Consider the following 21,636-nt stretch of genomic DNA (forward strand, 5'->3'; position numbering starts at 1 on the left):
AATATTTCTTGATGAAGTGAGACTTACATTTAGACTCTAGACTGACTGTCCTTAGCCCCTTCTGTAGTGGTATTTTTTTTTTTTTTTTTTTTTTTTTACAAACTAATATTAACAAATAAGTTTTTGCATACTGTACCCTATATAAAAAGAAGACAATTTCCTCTATATACTGCAAAATAAATTAGTAGATGTAATTAGAGTTATTAAAAACATGTTTGACTATCAAGTTAGTATAAATAACTTTCTAGACTCTTTTGCTGCATATTTTGGCGGTTACCTAACAGCAACAGCTGTTCGCTATGATTATGGAAGAGGCTCTCAAGCTTCCAGATGTTCTCCAGAAGGTCACTTTGGGAGGGCAATTGGCTAAGAGATCTCTGCAAGGTCTCAGAGTGCTCCCCCAGACGAGTCACATTCTCCAGCAGTGCCTCTTCCCTCTTTGAGGATGCATGGGATTTTGATACTGGAAAAGGTGAAAAGTAAAAAAAAAAAAAAAAAATAGTTATTTTATATTGACATTCATGAAACAAATCCCACAACTCTACTTACCTGGGCACAGTTTAATCACTGCAACCAAACTAATACATAACTTGCACTAAACTTAGATAACTACTTAGATAACTAACTAAAATTGTATACACTACATTACTGTACTTATTGTATAAGTACATTTATTCATATGTATACTGTATACTGTACTTTAGTATAACCAAATTAATGTGAGAGACACTATAAATTGGTATACTTAAAGTCTGCTAAATTGAGACAACTAATTTCGAAGTTGTATTAAAGTAAATAAACTGAAGTTGTATTAAATATACTTGTTTGTGCTAAAGTGGAACTATTCCAATTGTATTTAAGTACCTTTAAATATCCTTTGTTTTATTTCATTTTTGAAATGCAGTATTCATTCAGCATAAACTTCAAATATGTTTGGTGACATTATAATTACAATTCAGTTAAACTGTAAGAGTATTGAACATACATTAATATTTTACTAATAACAAACTGAGGTTATACTATTCCCTTACTTTAAAAAATATTGCAATAGCATTCCAAGTAAACTTGGAGTTTGCTATTGGGACAATTATTGTGTGCTTCTTATACAATAAATAAACCTTTATAAACAAAATGGCCTTTACTAACACCCCAATATGGAGCCCCTCACATAACATTCAAGAAAAAAAAAAAAAATATATAGGCACGATTTACTGATTCATTCCCTCGATTTGCTAAATTGTGTACATGATATATAAATCGAGAGAATTAATTAGTAAATTGTGTGCACGATTTAGCCTATTTTTTTTTTCCTGCATGCCATGTGCGGGGCTCCGTAACCCAAGCATACAAGTCAACTCAATTATCCAGAGAACATCAGTGGAACACTGGACACAGACATTTTAACATTGGCTGAGGGAAACTCTGCAGACTGGATTCAAACCTGGGTCGCTGCCACACCTGTGCACTCACTTTAAGCACCACCAAAGCAGACATGTGCTGTGATAAACTGCAGTTACTTTGCAGTCTTTCTGTAATGTTACAAATACTACTATAAGTAAACAGTTTTTTTTCTATCAGTGACAGCACAAATTATATGGACTTAAAGACTGTGAATCACCAAAAAGTCTAAATATAGGCGCAGTAAGTGGTGCGTGGAAATAAACATGTAGAACACGAAAGTGTTAAACTTGAAGCTGTTACAAAGTCAGCGGATACAACATTTAATATCATCTGCAGAATGTTTTGCTTCCCTTTTATCTGACATGATCTGTCACTAACTCTGCAGAAAACAACTGGATAATCCGACATAACAATAGTTCTTGTACATGCACTAAAACACAGACAGTTCTGTTAGTTGGTGAAAGAATGTGAATGTACAGAACTGCTTATGTTTCAGTGCATGCAGAAGGAATAAACCCAACTGTAACATATCTGCCCATTGTCTCTGCATGCTTCGACTCTCACTGCGCTGCACAAATGTTAATATAAAATGCAATTAAAGGGGGGGTGAAATGCTCGTTTTCACTCAATCTCCTGTTAATCTTGAGTACCTATAGAGTAGTACTGCATCCTTCATAACTCCAAAAAGTCTTTAGTTTTAGTATATTTATAAGAGAAAGATAGTCTGTACCGATTTTTCCCGGAAAAACACGACCGACTGGAGGCGTGACGTGTGGGCGGAGCTAAAGAATCACGAGCGCGAGTAGGCTTTTGTGTTGAGAGCATGTGGAAGCTGTGACATTACGTGAGGACAAAACCAACCAAAACAAACCATGGCTAACAGTCAGATTCAGCGTATATTTATGATCCAGAATCAGATCCAGAGGCTGAAATTGAACAAGAGCAGCAGCAGCAACAGCGTCTCTATGTGGTATGTACTGAAACTGTATATATTTGCTTAGCGGTTTTGGAAAATGACTAATTTCCACTTTATGTCGTCTTTTTTTTTTTTTAAGGTGTACATGTGGAAAGTGCAGTTTGATGCCAACATCGCATGTTGTTTACTTGATGTGCTTACTCGCCGATAGCTAAGTTAACAACCCAGAGATATTTGAAGCAGTTTTACTCACCGCATGCGGTTCCAACACACGATCGTGACCCTTTTTCCTTGGGATTGCATCATCCTTAAGAAATAAACGATGTGCAAATCCGGCGTCAAACTGGACCTTGTTTGTAAAACAAGCATCTTCGAAATGCAGGGAACAAACAAAAACACTTGCACAACTCCGTTGATGCTCTGTAAAAATAAACTCCATCCACTGGTCCCTTAATGCTGTTTCTCTTTAGGTAATCTGTGCAGGGTTGTCTTGCCCTGGCAACCAAAAACACATTCCTTTTGTGACATTTGGCGACGCTCTCGCTCTGATCAGTGAAGTCTGTTGTGCTCTCAGTGCTCTGCTATACGGGAGCGCACGCTCTTCCGGCAGACGTGCGTCAGGACCCAATTTAAGGAAATTCCACTCCATCTAACGTCACACAGAGCCATACTCGAAAAAAACTTTCCGAAACTTGTGACAAACCGGAAGAGTTTTTTTTGGAGCAAAAATACTCCTTCAAACGTACAACTTTATTTTTGAAACTTTGTCCATGTTTAGCATGGGAATCCAACTCTTTAACAGTGTAAAAAACTCAGTATGCATGAAATAGCATTTCACCCCCCCCCCCCCTTTAAATGTTTTAGCGGTTTGGTAGTGGATTTATTTAAATTGTTTTAATACTTTTGTCACTTTTCATGTAGTTAACGTCTTTGGATTTATTTTACATTTTAACTTTTTGTGTAGTTTTGATTGCTGGACAGAATAATTTAAATAATTTGCTTAATAAATCATAATATTTTGACAGCCTGAAGGTCTGTACATTGCCAAGTGCAATGTTGTCGTTGTTAGTTCTGCAGTCGGGACAATAAAGAACTGTTAATGGAAAGAAAGTGTGTCAGTAGAGGTGCATTGGAGAGTATTGGGAATATATTAAAGTAATAAACCTTCTGATCAAGTTCATGAATTTCTTTCACCATTTCAAATCCTTGACTAGATGTTGTATATAAGTATATGTTACCTTGAACCACAAAAGTCATAAGGGTCATATACATCATCTGAAAGCTGAATAAATAAGCTTTCTGTCGATGTATGGTTTGTTAGGATAGGACACCATTTGGCTGAAATGCAGCTATATGAAACTTGAAAACTGCAAAAAAAAAAAAAAAAAGAGCATGCACAGAGAAGTCCAAATTAAACAATTCCCCATCGTAAGTACACATTGATGACTTAAGACACGAAATGAGCGGTTTGCGTGAGATAAAAGAACTGTATTTATATAGTTTTTACATCTTATACACAACCACATCCAAGTGATCTGAGGGCGCGTGTGCGTCCTGATGTGACGTGCGTGCGCGCTCTGGCTTAGTCTGTGCAATCGCTGGAAGTGATCTCTCGCGTGTGTACGTCACTCATTGTTTACTCATTGTTTCATTGTCTGCACTGTCTGAAATACAATGCAGTAATTGTAATTAATGAATTGGTTTATAATGCACCCTATAATCGTTGCGATAATAATACAAATACAACACATTACTCACTCTATTGACAGCGTGCCATTGGGTCCCTCTATCAAAATATCAAAATGGAAAGTACTACGGAAACAAAGACACATACATCTTGGATGTCCTTGAAGTAAGCTAAAACATACCAAAATTTTATTTGAAAATGAACTATCCCTTTAAAGTTGTCAAAATGAAGTTCTTAGCAATGCATATTACTAATCAAAAGGAAATAAATCTTGTAAGGTCTTCTAAGGTGCTCCTGAGGCTTTTTTTTTTTTTTTTTTTTTTTTGTTAGTCTAAGGTCATATATAAATGTAAAGCTACTTTACAACCATGCAAAATTGAAACTATTTGGCATGTGGTTAAATTATTGAAAAAGTAAAGTTCATAACTACACAAAGTACTGCATCTTTATGAATTATGATTATAATTGTTTGCAACTCAAAACATTTTTTTTTTTTATCCATACTACTTTTATACTCAAGTATAACTCAAATACAGTGTATTGTATTGTACATTTAATCATAACTACAATAAATTACTGAAGTGTTACTTCAGTGTTTAACAAATCAATGTGTTTTATTTGCAAATCACCCATTGATGCATTTGTGCTGTAGGCAAAAGTTGTGTTTGTAAACTCTACACTTAGAGCACCTGTTAGGAGAAACATACTGGATGTTTCAATAAATATACCTCACATTTTCTTTGGTTTGCCCAAAAAAAGAAAGTCTCATCTTAAAAAAAATAAATAAATAAATAAATTACACAGCATCATCTTAAAATAATTTAATCATTCTCACATTTAATTTAGCCTTTAGCTGCAATGAGTTTCTAGGCTCTAAAGGTTTCTTCTGAAAAAAATGTGCCAAATCTGAAACACAGATTTTCCCAATAATTTGCAATCTACTGAGTTCAGATGTTTAGCAGAAGTACAGCAAAACTGACTGTTGGTGAATTTCAGAGCTTCAGAGAAATATAAGGTGAGTAGACACTGATTTATCAAGCCTCCTTCACTGAACATATTGTAGACTATATTTAGGGTCGATGTTAAAATAACATTATTAAAATACTTGAGACATTTTGAAGAGGTGAAAGAACAAACAAATATCAATACACAGTATGTTATATTGCTTTTTGTGCCATAGTCTTAGGTGAGAACGCCCACAACTTAAATTATATTACAACATACAATGCAAGATGTGTTGCTTCATTCATCCCCTATTGACTCTAGTTGTTGGGATGAGTGAGCAAGGACATGTCATTGGGGTTATGAAGTGGTGTCCTCTTTCAAAAGTTACGTCCAAATTAGTTTATATAGAGTAAGTATGTGTGAAAATCAATTTTAACAAGTTTTAAACGTAGTAGATGGAATTAAGAACCCAGTCAGTGTACTTTATTAAATATAAATTTATATATTTCATCCCCAAATGCATTTGTAAAAAGTATAGTATTTTACAAATGAATTTGTAGTGCACTAAGTTTGTGCTTGATGAAAGCATGAAATAACTACATTTAGAATGCATTTTCAGTTTATATAGACATGTCAGTCTATTTATAGAATACTTTACATGAAATAAATATATTTTAAATACAATTAAGTATATTTATTTTTCACTATAGTAGCATTGACCTCACAACCTAACCTAACATACTATTTTATGCGAGATGATACTACCTTAACATTTAAATAGTCTTCTAAAGTTATTGTTGTTATTGTCTAGATTTGTGTACATGCTCAATGCACAGACAGGCTCTCGCACCAGAGAGAGAGGGAGGAGTCTAGAAGCAGAAACACCTGCAGCCCCCAAACCCAGAGACCCCTCCGAAAAACAGTACAGCTATAACCCCAGCTGAGAAACAGCCAGTGAAAACAAAGGCTGATATTGGCATTCTCTTGGAGTCCAAGGGGAAGTTCATACAAGGAAAAAGACTGTTTCCAGGCCACTGATATTATACTTCTACAGGAGACATGGAGAAGGGCAGACAAAATCACCCACTGCCCACCCAACTATAGAGAAATCATCCCACCATCACTCAACACAGTCTGACAAGGAAGAGACTCAGGAGAACAAATAATCAGAATCAGAATAAGAAGAGTTTTATTAGCAAGTATGTTTACACACACAATGAATTTGACTTGATGACAGGAGCTTCCAGTGAAGAAGAAAGTACAGATATAGTAGACATACATTAAAATGGAGACATACATAGAAATAACACAGTAGGGATGCAATATAACACTAACATATATATAAAAAATATAAAAAAAAACAATGTGCCTAAATAATGTACTAAAAATACAGAAATAGATGTACAGAAAAAAAATTGTTTAGATAAATGTAGAATTGTAGAAATGCAGATATGTTTTTACAAAGTGTTCAATTTAATATAAATATGTCAGATAACTATGTTAATTGTGATGGATAATGTATATTTTTGAAGATTAATTGTTCAGGTTGAATAAAGCCTGCAGGAAAAAAACAGTAATGTGCCTGGCTGTTCTGGTGGTCAGTGCTCTGTAGCGCTGACCAGAAGGCAACAGTTCAAAGGGAGAATGGGCTGGGTGTGAGGGGTTCAAGGGTCTTTTTTTAAGCCCTTTTCCTCACTCTGGAGATGTAAAGATCTTGGAGGCTGAGCAGAGGGACATCAGTAATTCTCTCAGCAGTCCTGACTGTCCGTTGTGGTCTCTTGATGTCTGATTTGGTAGCTGAACCAAACCAGACAGTTATGGATGAACACAGGACAGATTCAATGATGGCAGAGTAGAACTGTTTAAGTAGCTCCTGTGGCAGGTTGAATTTCCTCAGCTGGCAAAGTAAGTACAAATTCTGCTGGGCCTTTTTTGCAATGTCCTCAGTTTCCCACTTCAGGTCCTGAGAGAAGGTGGTGCCCAGGAACCTGAATGACTCCACTGCAGTCACAGTGCTGTTCATGATGGTGAGTGGGGGGAGAGCAGGGGGATTTCTCCTGAAGTCCACGATCATCTCCACTGTTCTGATAGTGTTTAGCTCCATGTGTTTAAAACTGCACCAGACTGTCAGCTGCTCAACCTCCTTTCTGTAAGCAGACTCGAATCACACGTCCTGATATTGCTGAGTTAGATGTGTTCCTAGGTCAACATATTTTGTTGACACTGGAACAACATTTTACTCAAAAAATGTAGTCTTGACCATATCCCTGCATCTAAACCTAACCTTAACCATGAGTGATCCTTGAAATCAGAGTAAATGATAGATGAATTACACTGATGTACAAGCACCTAACAGTGATTGTAAGCGTAAACTTCACAAAATCTATAAACTTGTTCTTCAAATCTGATTGGTTAATCACAATGTTGTTCCAGGGTCAACAAAGATGTTATCCCAGGAACATTTCTCACTTGGTAAAATCAGGTTCTGCACTCGAATCCATCCCTTAATGAGGTTGATGACTGTAGTGTCATCTGCAAATTTCAGGAGCTTGACAGATGGGGTCCATTGAAGTGCAGTAATTCATGTAGAGAAAGAAGAGCAGTGGGGAGAGAACACATCCCTGGGGAGCGCCAGTGCTGATGGTGATAGATGTGGATGTGAGTTTGGCCAGCCTTACAGGAGTGGTAAGTGAATGTGTGAAATGCAGATCAGTGGGAAATGATAGCTGCTGATTAACAAGTGAAGAAGCACCTAATCCTGATCAAAAGCCTAAAACAGATATTTCCTGAAAAGTTATATCTCAATTCTGATTGGTTGATTGTAATGTTGTTCCAGGATCAACAAGGATGTTGATCCAGGAACATGTTGTACTTAGTGAAATGATGCTCACCGTGTGAGCAGCAACCTGCGAAAGTTATTCTGTAGCTTAATAAATGCTTGACAATTAGACTTCATCACCACACACAATGTACTGAGCAGAATTGGATTTTTCCCAAATTACCGTATCATATCAGATCTGACCACATCTATACATAACATACTCTAATTGAAAAACATGTTAACAAAGATAAAGGTAAAACATATGGATGCTTTATTGACTTTAAAAAAGCGTTTGACTCAATTTGGCACCAAGAACTATTTTACTAAATTATAGAAAGTGTCATAGGATGTAAAACCTATGACCTTATCAAATCAATGTAAACTTAAAAAATGTGGCGTAAAAATCAGCACCAGTATGTAGAGTCTACAATGCAATAAAACAGCAATGTCTAATAGATATCCAAATTAGAATGTCGCTGAAAATGTTAGAATCAGTTACTGAGCCCATTGCCCAGAGAAATCCAAATCAATATTTCACCAAACGGAAAAAAATGTCCAATTGAGACCTCTGTAAAAATATATTGCATGTTCGTCAGCACACAGGATAAGGTCTTTCAGAAACTTATAAAAAAACAACACATGCCTCGGCCTGAATTCTTCACTCTGCAACTGGATTCTTGATTTCCTCACCGGCAGACCTCAAGTGGTGAAAGTAGGTCTGTTCACCTCCAACTCCATCACCCTGAACGTAGGACCAGACATAACTGTGTGTCTTCCCACAGCTCCACATTTATTATCAAATTTGCTGATGGTACTGTGGTTCTGGGCCTCATTTCCAACAATAATGAAGCCACATACTTGGTAGAGAAACTCACATCATGGTGCCAGGACAATTGTCTCTTTATGAATGTGAGCTGATTGTGGACTTCAGGAAGAGACAGCAGTGGCCCTATACTCCTCTTATGATCATCGGGACCCCTGTAGAGAGGGTGAGCTGCTTCAAGTGCCTTGATGTAAACTGCTGTTATTAACCCTCTCATCAAAAAAAAAAAACACAACTTGACCCCAAAGAACTAGTTAACTATAGACCAATCTCAAATCTCCCTTTTCTGTCCAAGATACTAGAAAAGGTGGTATCCTCACAGTTATATTCTTTCTTAGAGAAAAAAGGTATATGTGAGGATTTCCAGTCAGGATTTAGACCGTATCATAATACTGAGACTGCTCTCCTTAGAGTTACAAATGATCTGCTCTTATCATCTGATCGTGGGTGTATCTCTCTAGTAGTTTTATTGGATCTTAGTGCTGCGTTTGACACAATTGACCACAACATTCTTTTGCATAGACTTGAACACTTTGTTTTTTTTGAACATACCATTTTAACAAATATATCTAAATTACGGCCTATGCTCTCAATGTCAAATGCAGAAATGTTAATCCATGCATTTATGACCTCAAGGTTAGACTATTGTAAAGCTTTATTGGGTAGTTGTTCTGCACGCTTAGTAAACACACTACAGCTAGTCCAAAATGCAGCAGCAAGATTTCTTACTAGAACCAGGAAGTATGACCATATTAGCCCGGTCCTGTCCACACTGCACTGCCTCCCTATCAAACATCGTATAGATTTTAAAATATTGCTTATTACTTATAAAGCCCTGAATGGTTTAGCACCTCAGTATTTGAGTGAGCTCCTTTTACATTATAATCCTCTACGTCCGCTACGTTCTCAAAACTCAGGCAATTTGATAATACCTAGAATATCAAAATCAACTGCAGGCGGCAGATACTTTTCCTATTTGGCGCCCAAACTCTGGAATAACCTACCTAACATTGTTCGGGAGGCAGACACACTTTAAACGCAGTTTAAATCTAGATTCAGTGGCGTAGATTACGCGGGGGACGCGTCCCCCACTTTATTCATCACGGAAATTCGTCCCCCGCACTTTTTCGGCAGGTGTGTTCGTATAGAGATTTTCAAGAGCTAGTGTGTATAAATAAAGATTTAAACTCAAAGAGACAGGATAGTTTGCGCATGACCTGATGTTTTTTTCGGACTCAGAAGGCGAAATGAACATCACGGAGCGCTAAACTCTCCGGCAGTGTGTGTGTGTGTGTGTGTGTGTGTGTGTGTTTCATTCATACTCAAAGCCGGAGGGCGCTCTCGTGCAGAAAGTCATACCTGGAAACTCCTAATATGGACAACAGTGTCCAGCTATTGCTGTATGAAAACATTTGTTTTTGGTTTGTTTTTTCCAAGTCCAAAAAAATCTCCAGCATGTGATAAATAATATTTAATTTGCCTATAGTATCCACTACCAGTCAAAAGTTTTTGAACTGTGAGCTTGTTAATGTTTTAAGAAGTCTCTTCTGTTCACCAAGCCTACATTTATTTGATCCAAGTACTGCAAATCAGTGACATTTTGAAATATTTTTATTAGCATATTTAAAATAGCAGTTTTCTATTTGAATATATTTTAAAATGTAATTTATTGAGATTTTCATTACTCCAGTCACACGATCCTTCAGAAATAATTCTGATATACTGATTTGCTGCTGCTAAAAAAAAAAAAAAAAAAAACTCTTATTGTGATAATGTTGAAAACAGCAGATTAGATTTATTTTCTGATTTCTTTGATGAATATCATCACTTTTGATCAATTTAAAGAGTCCTTGCTAAATAAAAGAATTAATTTCTATAATTTATATATATATATATATATATATATATATATATATATATATATATGAATGAATGATGTTTTACCAAAGCTTTTTATTTCACATAGATGTTGATCTGTGGTTCCTTCTATTCATCAAAGAATGCTGAAAAAAATGTACTCATCTGTTTTAAATATTGATAGTCAGCAAATCGGCATATTAAGAATGATTTCTGATTAATGTGACACTGAAGACTGGAGGAATGATGCTGAAAATACATCTTTGATCACAGGAATACATTACATTTATATAACATACACATCAAATATATTCAAATAGAAAACAGTTGTTTTAAATAGTTAAATATTTCAAAATATTACTGCTTTTGCTGTACTTTGGTTCTAATAAATGCTGGCTTGGTAAGCAGAAGAGACTTCTTTCAAAACATTAAAAAACATACTTTTGGTATGGCATCTACGCTAATATTTGTCTGTTTCTCTCTTATTCCGAGGTCACCATATCCACCAGATCCAGTCTGTATCCAGATCAGAGGGTCACTGCAGTCACCCGGATCCAGTACGTATCCAGACCAGATGGTGGATCAGCACCTAGAAAGGACCTCTACTGCCCTGAAAGACAGCGGAGACCAGGACAACTAGAGCCCAGATACAGATCCCCTGTAAAGACCTTGTCTCAGAGGAGCACCAGGACAAGACCACAGGAAACAGATGATTCTTCTACACAATCTGACTTTGCTGCAGCCTGGAATTGAACTACTGGTTTCGTCTGGTCAGAGGAGAACTGACCCCAACTGAGCCTGGTTTCTCCCAAGGTTTTTTTTTCTCCATTCTGTAACCGATGGAGTTTCGGTTCCTTGCCACTGTCTCCTCTGGCTTGCTTAGTTGGGGTCACTTCATCTACAGCGATATCGTTGACTTGATTGCAAATAAATGCACAGACACTATTTAAACTGAACAGAGATGACATTCCTGAATTCAATGATGAACTGCCTTTAACTATCATTTTGCATTATTGACACACTGTTTTCCTAATGAATGTTGTTCAGTTGCTTTGACGCAATGTATTTTGTTTAAGCTATATAAATAAAGGTGACTTGACTTGACCCTCTGATGGTAATACCTGTATACTAGTCATAATCTATCGATTCTCCAAGTTCTCTCGCCTCATTCCCCTCAAGGGTCTACCCACCGCTCTGGAGACAGCTGAACTTATATTCAACTGGGTCTTCAGACAGTATGGCTTATCAGAAGACATTGTATCTGATCGTGGGCCACAATTTATATCCCATGTATAGAAGTCATTCTTCAAACTCCTAGGTGTGACCATAAGTCTGTCCTCTGGTTATCACCCCCAATCTAATGGTCAAACTGAACGTAAAATACAAGAAGTTGGATGCTTCCTGAGAACAAAACTAAATAATGATCTGAGATATCATCACTTGGCTGCATAATTTCAACACTGTCAACATCACTAACTCGGAATGTAAAATCAGCAAATTCTTTAATAAAGTCTGTATGGTGCCCTGGTGGCCTGTATACAGTAGCCAGTACAAACATCACAGGGGATTTATTATTAACATTTGTTTTTCTGGGTAATGTTATATGAAGCACCATTATTTCAAATGACTTTTACTTGAAGCCTGCCCCCTTTTGGACGTGGCTCATGATTATAACAGTAATCTTTGGGGTGGACTCATTTAAAATAATGTAATCATCAGGTTTTAGCCAGGTTTCTGTCAAACAGCACATCTAGATTATGATCAGTAATCATATTATTTACAAAAAGTGTTTTCGTAGAAAGAGATCTGATATTCAATAAGCCAAGCTTTATCATTTGTTTATCTGTATTGCATCTGTTTTTTATTTGTTGAACCTCAATTAAATTGTTACTCTTAACTTGGTTTGGACGTTTTTGTATTTCCTAGTTCAGGGAACAGACACAGTCAGAGGGTGGTAGGTTGGTGATGAAGTCAACTCCTAGGTAAGACCAGGGACGGTTGGGTATGGCTAAGGGGTACAATTTGCTGGCAGGGAGGTGACGGGAGCTCTTGGAAATGGCACACTCAGGACAACCTTGCACAAACTTTCTACCATCTTTAGCCATGTTGGGCCACCAGAAGCCTTCCTTCAGCAGTGAGAGAGTGGCATCAGTCCCGGGGTGGCCAGTGCCCAAGGAAGAGTGTGTGGTGTGAATGAGAGGAGTGCGCTGTTTTGTGGCACATATCGGCATCCAGGGGGGCAGCCCGGTGGAGTGGCGGGAGTGTTCTCAGTGGTGACTGGCAGCAATATCCACTGGATGGGTCTGGAGATAAGATGAGTGGGGATTATCTTTTCTGGTTCGTCTACGGCCTCCTCTGAGGCATGGATAGGGGACAAGGTGTCGGCTTTGATATTGCAGGAACCAGGTTTATAGGAAACGGTGAATTCAAACCTGGTGAAAAATAAGGCCCATCTAGTCTGGTGGGGATTCAGGCTTATTGCTTCTCGGAGGTATTGTAAATTCTTGTGATCGTTTAATAAGACAAAAGGGTGAGCTGCTCCCTCTAACCAATGTCTCCACTCCTCTAACGCCAGTTTGATTGCCAAAAGTTTGTGGTTATCGATGCCATAATACTTCTCCGCTGGGCTGAGTTTTTGGGAGAAGGCTGCACATGGATGGAGTCTAGGTGAATTCCACTGCCGCTGAGAGAGAACTGCTCCCACTCCTGTTGTCGAGGCATCGACTTCAACCACGAATGGGATCTCTGGGATAGGGTAAACAAGGAGTGGTCCACTGGTGAAATCTTCTTTAAGCGTAGCAAAGGCTTTAGTGGCAGCTGGTGTCCAGGACAGAGACTTGGACTTTCCTTGAAGAAGATTGGTTATAGGGCTGGTGATGGTGCTGTAATTCCTTATGAAATGTCAGTAGAAATTGCTGAATCCCAGAAAGCGTTGAAGCTCTTTGATGGTGGTGGGTCATGGCCAGGATGAGATTGCCTCTATCTTCCTGTCTTTCACTCATCTCCCTTGTGGATTCAGATGATGTTATATGCACTGAGAAGATCTAACTTGGTGAAGTTGGTGGCTCCACAGAGTTGTTCCAGAGCGGCTGGGATGAGGGGAAGATGATAACAGAACTTGATGGTTATGTTATTCAGTGCCCGGTAGTCAATGCAGGGCCTAAAGCCTCCATACTTCTTTGCCACAAAGAAGAAACTTGACATGACAGGTGAGGTGGATGGGACTATATAGCCTTGTTTGAGGGCCTCCTCCACATACTCCTCCATGGCCTTCTGTTCGAGCAATGATAAATCTTAACACAGGGCACTGGCTCACCAGGAATGAGATCAATCACACAATCCCATGGATGGTGAGGTGACAATTGGGGTGCTTTTTGGGGACAGAATACATTGAGGAATTCTTCAAAACATGGCGGTATTTCTACTGAGCGCTTCTCAGGAGAACTTTTAATGGATGTGGTGTTTACAGCGAGGGTTTCAGGGTTCTTTACAGGAGGAACAGGAAGATTAGGGAAGCACTCAGGAAAACATTTGTCACCCCACCATTAGATTTCTGCATTGAACCAAGAAAGGATTTGGTTATGCTGCACCAGCCAAGGATGACCCAAAATGATTTCTGCCGTGGAACACTCCAGGACCAAGAAACAGATGGATTCTTGATGTAGCAACCCCAAGGTCAGCTGCACGGGACCCACGCTGTGACTGAATGCTGACTATTTAATGGGTTTCCAGTGATTGTCACGACCTGGTAGAGGGTTTTGGTGGCAGTCGTCGACAGATGGAGTTGGCAGCAGAGGTTTCCGGAGATGAAGTTTCGCGCTGACCCAGAGTCGAGGAGAATGGTAACATTGGCAGCAGTAAGTTGAGCAATAGTAGTGAGTGGATTCATCTCTATGCGAGATTGTTTAATGAAACTCACCACTGGGCGTACATTTGTCACCCTACCATTAGATTTCTCCCTTGGACCAAGAAAGGATTTGGTTATGCTGCACCAGCCAAGGACGCCCCAAAATGATTTCTGCCGTGGAACGCTCCAGGACCAAGAAATAGATGGATTCTTGATGTAGCAACCTCAAGGTCAGATGCACGGGACCCACGCTGTGACTAAATGCTGACGATTTAATGGGTTTCCAATGACTGTCATGACCTGGAAGAGGGTTTTGGTGGCAGTCGTCGACAGATGGAGTTGGCAGCAGAGGTTTCTGGAGATTAAGTTTCCCGCTGACCCAGAGTCTAGGAAAATGGTAACATTGGCAGCAGTAAGTTGAGCAATAGTAGTGAGTGGATTCATCTCTATGGGAGATGGTTTAATGAAACTCACCACCGGGTGTGGAGGATGAAGTGGGCAGGCCAGGATCATATGCACACTTGAGCCGCAGTATAACATAGACCCTGGGTCAGCCTTCTCTGCTACTCAGCTGGTTATTCGATAGGTGTCCGTTTTGCATGGGTTCATGGCCGGTTTCAGGAGGGTTATGGGGTTCAGTCAACGGTAACAGGGAATGGGATTGGCTGGTGGGATTGGATTGAACCCGGTTGGAACATCTTATAGCAAGTTCGTTCAAAGACATAAGAGTCACTGTAAAAACCCAGCTGGAGTCAGAGTTTTGGTTCCAATTCCTGATGGAAAGTGGTGAGTGGTGAGGCCTCATTGCATCTACTGGCAGCGGCTTGGGTTCTAAACTGAAGAGAGTACTGGTGAATGGTCATTTTGCCTTGTTTGAGATTGTATAATTTCACACCGATGGATGAATCTGAGCTCCTGGAATCGGTCCGGTTTGCTCATTCTGTAGTTCTGTTCACGATCCGATCTTCTGTAACATGCAGACTCTGAAACAGAAGATTAGTATGAACTGGAATTATTTACTTAAACAAGAGAGCAATGAGAATGAAGGGAAGATCACCAGGTGAGCAGATCCATCACGGAGATAGGAATGCGTGGTTGATCTCTTATGTCTTAGAGGAGAACTGAAAGGCAGACAGATAGGGTGATAGGGGCACACACCTCAGTGACTATGTAGGAGTATTCTTGGCAGGAGATCTGAGGAGATATTCACTGGAGAAAAGGACATACTCGCTGGAGAAGAGGAGATACTCGCTGGAGAGGAGGTAGGTAGACTGTTAAGTCGATGCTAGTAACTAGACCAGAGGCAGATTCAACTGTGTAGTCACAAGATCGGACAACTAGTGAGACTGAGGTGCATGCTTATATGCGGTGGTTGATGGGTGAGTGAATTACCAACAGGTGCCGGTGATTAAAACTCAGGAGATGGGGTGCGCTGTGATAGGCTGGGGAATGAGCCTGAGCACTCTGTGACAACCATATGGAGTTTTGCCAGTATTGTGATTTTCCTTACCTGATTTCAGGGGCATTATGCACTCATTATTTTTGAGGGAGCACAAATTGGGTGGGTGAGGGGGATGTCATGTGACAACAGATATGGATGTGATACCATAACATATTTTTTATATGACTGAGTTTATATTTAATGTGAATAAAACATAGAAAATTAAAGTGAAAAAAAAAAAACATTGCAAGTTGGGCTACTGATAACAATTTTATTGTCCCCGAAAATCTACTTCAGACAGTCTCAAAAACTACTATTAAAATCACTTACACTGAAAATCTACTTCAGACACTCTCAAAAACTACTATTAAAATCACTTACACAGTTTACACATGCAATTAAAATCTTACATATATGTACACACATTTGCACTTTGTTGTATAGCTATGTGTTCTGTTCTAGACTAAAGCCCCTTTCACACTGCCATTCCGGCAAATACAGGGGTAAAGTGTTCCTGTAATTGTTCCCTGGTCGCTAGATTTGGCACTTTCACACTGCCAGTGATGACCCGGTATATGTGCGTGCTTTCACACACAACCCTTGAAGATCCTGTAATGGCACGTGACATCAGCGCGTGACGTGTAATGTATGAGTTGAAAACGTTAGGCACGTTATACTTTCACTGAAGCAAGCGAACGATCTCGGCGTCAGCGCGGAAAGTGAGGAACTAACAGATCTCTGCTTCATTACAGTTTGCACATATGTTTTCATCGCGAACGTTTATCTTCCTTCAAAACAGCCGGTAAAAGAGTCGCGCGTTATCACTTCGATACAGAATTAGATCTGGCTTTTGTTCACACAGCGCTCGTCCCGGGTCGAACCCCGCAATGTTACTAGGTCCCCGACCCGGTTTCAATTCGGTAATCAATTCCGGGACGTGGTTGCTTTCACACAGAAGGCGACCCGGCAATGTTCCGGAAATATTGCGGGTCCGAAGTGCAGTGTGAAAGAGGCTTAACTGAGACTTGTCACGGCATGGTCTGATTGCTTCTATTGTTCTCATTTGTAAGTCGCTTTAGATAAGAGTGTCAACTAAATTATTAAAATGTAACTGTTAAATGACGTTTCTGATGAGAGAAATCACCAGAAAGAGGTATTCAGTCAGTGAGCGAATAAAGAAAACATCTGCATTTTAGTGATGACTCATCAGAACACCTTTGATTATTCCATGCATTTATAAGCTCAGTAGTATTGTGTATGATTGGTTATAATACACACTTATTATATTCAAGGATTCAAAGCGTTCATTGTCATATATATATATATATATATATATATATATATATATATATATATATTAGGGGTGTAACGGTTCACAAAATTCACGGTTCGGTTCGATACGATACACTGATGTCACGGTTCGGTTCGGTTCGATACGTTTTAGATACAGCAAAATGCAAAAACATCTCAACTTTTCAGAATGCCGCAAGCGCACCGCGGGTCATGTGACAAGAACTAACCAATCAGCTTCATCCTTTCCCATAACAACGTTGAAAACTCAGCCAAGATGAAGGAACAGCTGATCATAGTTGTATATGGATTGCAATTTTGAAATAAATTTAGTAGCAGAGCTACTGCAAGCGATTTTTAGAGCTGCAAATCCATTTATCCTTTGCTGAAATTTCCGCGTCTCATGGAGAGAGCACGTCATTGTTGCTTAGCAAAGACAGACGCCTCATGAGCGCTTCTGCCGGAGCGCTTTGGAAAGGAGGAGAAAGACGTGCTTAGCGTTTTCCACGCGTTTTTAGGAGCGATATGTGAACGGACCCTAAGGCGCTCGCTCACTCAGCACGCGCTGAAGGCTCATTGCAAAATGTCTAATGCATTTAACAGACCAGAAATATAAGATCCTAAAATAACCAACAGGTCTGGTGTTTGGGTGCACTTTGGATTCCCTGTAAGCTATAATACTGGTGTCTAAATGCTGCAGGCATAGTTTGTTGCGTGCATGTTTCTCCTTTTTTTCGTCTTTTCCCAGATACTGACACAATAAGGTGATGTCGGCGTAAATGAGTTGACATGTTTCAAGTATTCACGCTGGTGTTTTTTTTTTTTTTAAAGCAATGAAGCAACCGCGCGAAGCCCTCACTATATAGGATTTTAGAAAGAATGCAGAGCACTAGTGTAGTGTGCAAACTTACCACAGTGTGGATTTCAGAAAGTGTGCAAAGACTTCACGTGCACACTTAAAATAACATGGATTTACAAATAATGTTCTAAGGAGGGGCTCTCATGTCACTCTGATCGAGCAGCTCATAGATGGAATCATGCATCTCAAACAATATGTTTGAGAGTCATCTTCTTTTTCTAGTCTGTTAAACGCATTGGCCATTTTGCAACGAGCCTTCAGCGCGTACTGAGTGAGCGAGCGCCTGCTGAGTAGCCTAACATAAACATAAGTTGGTGTTTTTTTCTTCTTCGGGAGTGTCAGGGGCGTTGCCTGTTACGTCGTTTGGGTTATTGGGCTACCTTGTTGAACGCATATCATTATATTTCTCTTTTTTTTTCCAAATATAATTAATTAGTCCAACGAACCGTTCGGTATGCATAATGCGTACCGCGTACCGAACCGAAAGCGTCGTACCGAACGGTTCAATACGAATACGCGTATCGTTACACCCCTAATATATATATATATATGAGGATAGAGTAGAAATATAGTATATGATATCTATACATTCCAATGTACAGTACAGTAACTTATGTGAAAAAAAACAATAATGCAGTAACATGTACAGATTGAGTGCAACTACATGATAACAATAGCACCAGTAACATTAACAGATGTGAAAATTTAGATGACGCAATAATAACAGCAATTACATTACAAATGTTCAATGAGATGAAACTATTTGAACCAATTATTCTCTCAGATAGATAAGTCCACTAGCTAGCTACCTTTTTAAGAGTCTACCTGTATATGACACGCTGAATGATTTAAATCACACAGGTGTGATTGTATTAAATATAGAAAATATTTATTAATGTACGTCCTGCATTTGTTTGGCTCTTAAAGGTCCTGCAGCAGCCCTGCAATAACCATCTAGAGTTGATTAATGCATATGCGCTTTATGAGGCATTTCTCCTGATAACCCAGAAAATATCTTAAATTACACTTACACTTTCAGTTTTAATCGTACAGATAAGAGCAATACATCAATCGAATCTGTAAAGGGTCTACTTTTTTTGTATACAGACATTTTAACAACAAAACTTTGTGCATTTATAAAATAAACATAACTTATAAACATAAAATAAACATAAGGTGTGCTGTCTGCAGCCTTTGTCTGCACTGATCTTCATTTACAAACGCGTAAATAAAATGAACTGTAACTCTGAGAATTCTCAACGAAGAGACATGAGAGAGATATCTATAGAAAGCCTGTCATGTCTACTTTTAAACTAAACAAGTGCTGCCGAAAACAAATATTCTGTGATAAAGTAATCATATGAAAACAACGTGATGTCCGTTTTTCACATGTCTCTTCATTATATCTATATGTGACCACGCCCCAGCGCTGAACGCTCTATTCATATTCTAATGTTTCACTGAAGCGTGCCGCTTGAATACGCCCACACAACAGAAGACAACACAGTGAGACTGTTCCATTTTTTTTTTATTTAATGTTTGCTTTAAAATAAGAGGAATAAGACATAATTTACCCAAAAAAGATGTGATGTGGTTTGAGGATTTGAGATTTGAATATTCTCAGCTCTTTTCAACATTAATAATAAGAAATTTTATTTACATTAATAATAATATTTTTATTATTATTATTTTTTTTTTTAGAAAATCAGATTGTTAAAAAGATTTCTGAAGGATTGTGTGACTGGAGTAATGATGCAAAAAAATCTGTTTGAAAATCAGCTTTGATTGTTCCTAATAAACTGATTATCTGCACTCAAGTGAATATTAAATTATGTTGTGGGATAATTAAATACTGTATATTCTAATTAACTACAAAAATAAAATTATATATGTTTATTTTGTCCTCACATTCTTTCTTGTAACTCTTCCCTCACAGTGACACAGCTGACTGAAAGGCTCATTATGCAGCTCATTATGCAACTCATTTTGCAGCTCATTATGCAGGTCTTTGTCTTCTCAGGTGTAAATCACATTGATATTCATGATAGTTGATGACTACTCACATATGACTTTTACCAACAAATAGTGTCTTAGAAAATTTTATTGTTTTCTGTGAGTGAGTAAAGATGATTTTCACATCATTTAGAAAGAAAAATTCTAGGCTACAAGCTCCAGTTCTCAAAAGTCACGGGAACCAATGTTCTGTATGTGTTTTATCGCCTTATTCAAGTGATTAAACATTTTTTGTTTTTCACTAACCACGCATAACTTTTTTTTCCCTCAGAAACACAATCATGTACATACAAGTAGCTCACATATTATAGCCCAGTTTGTGCTGATTACAGTGAGACAAGACTTTAGCCATTTAGATATTTATAAGAAACTGAAAAAAGCACAAATGTCAGGGCATGCCAAAACTTCTCCAGGCCCCAAAAATACCATTAGACTCCAGAGGGTTTTAAAGTAACTCATGCAGTGTCCTTGCATGTGTTATATTGAATCAGTCTAGTTCAATCACTTCATGAAATGCCTGAATTGCTGCTAACAACATGTTCAGTATGTGTGGGAGAAATTTAGGTAGTATGAGTCATGTTCTAAAACACTGCATTTCAAAAAGGCACTTAATTTCCCCCCACCTCTGTTTTCCTTCACTTCTAGATCTTTCTCCCCCATTGCTCATATTACATTTCAAGCAAACAGATGAATGATGTCATGGCTTGTGCTGTGAATGACTCATTCAACTGTGCTGCCCAGCATTTAATACAAAAACACTGAATGAATCTGCAGTCTAGTGTTTTAACACAGGGATATTGCTTTAAGAGCAAGAGTTTACACTATGCACTTACATAAAGGACAACCGAAAACATAGCCAAAACTGAAACATATATATTTATATTCCACTTTTCAAGGATGAGAACATGTTTTCATGCAACTGGTCCATGTTGGCACCTTTCTAAAACTGAGTGGCGTAGAGCACAGACCAAAGAGGCAACTGAACTAATGCTTTGTCTGGAAAAAGAAAAACAAGATCTGGTGTCTGTTGTTACTGTGTGAAAGAGTACATTTCTAGAGTGCATACATTAACCAGGGCACAATTTTAGAACATATTGTGAAACTGATGCGAAAGGAGTTAATAATGTTGCATATCATATAGACAATTCAGTGTAACTAAACATTTCTTACTCCATCATTTGTTGTTCTTCATTTTCCTCATAAGAACTGTAGTTTTGATTTGAGCAATTTCCCTGCTGTAGGCTATTGGCTGTACTAATTAGAAGGCGGCAACAGCTGTTTTCACTGTAGTATCTTAGACTGTGTATGTCTTTGTAACAATCGGCTTCATTGGAAAATGTAAGTTTCATTTTCATTGACTGGATTTTGAGATTCCATCCACATTTCCGCTTCACAGAAATCATAGTGCTGTATTCGTCAAGAACCGGGTTGACTGGGTACTCGGTACCACCGGTACTCAAAGAAATCTGGTACCGTGACATTTTCATTTTTTTAGTACCGACTTGGTACAGAAGTACCGGGTCTTTTGACAACTCTACTTGCATATAATTTGCAGAAGTATTGTAATGCATATTTGGTGTGCTGTCCGGGGAAGGGCTCTGTACTCAGGAATGGCCCGAACCTACAGTACCCACCGTATAAGTCTATAAGGTTCACCATAAAGAACCATACCACCAAAGATAAATTGTGTTCAATAAACTCAAGTAACTTGCCAAAGTGGTCCTTTTCTGAACTTA

The 21,636-nt window shown here is 38.5% G+C and overlaps 1 protein-coding gene across 3 annotated transcripts in view; it reads right to left on the reverse strand.

Moving 5' to 3' along the window:
• Positions 1-21,636, reverse strand: part of scara5 (scavenger receptor class A, member 5 (putative)) — a 179,000-nt gene that overhangs the window by 46,173 nt on the left and 111,191 nt on the right. For 2 of the 3 annotated variants that reach the window (XM_026195066.1, XM_026195065.1), the window contains one exon: positions 278-463. The exons of the other annotated variant lie outside the window; for it this stretch is intronic. In XM_026195066.1, the coding sequence (XP_026050851.1) occupies positions 278-463 (186 nt within the window). The remainder of the gene's footprint in view (positions 1-277; positions 464-21,636) is intronic. 3 annotated transcript variants of the gene reach the window in all.

The sequence above is a fragment of the Carassius auratus genome, chromosome 20 (genome assembly GCF_003368295.1).
Source record: "Carassius auratus strain Wakin chromosome 20, ASM336829v1, whole genome shotgun sequence".
In the NCBI taxonomy this organism is placed as follows: domain Eukaryota; kingdom Metazoa; phylum Chordata; class Actinopteri; order Cypriniformes; family Cyprinidae; genus Carassius; species Carassius auratus.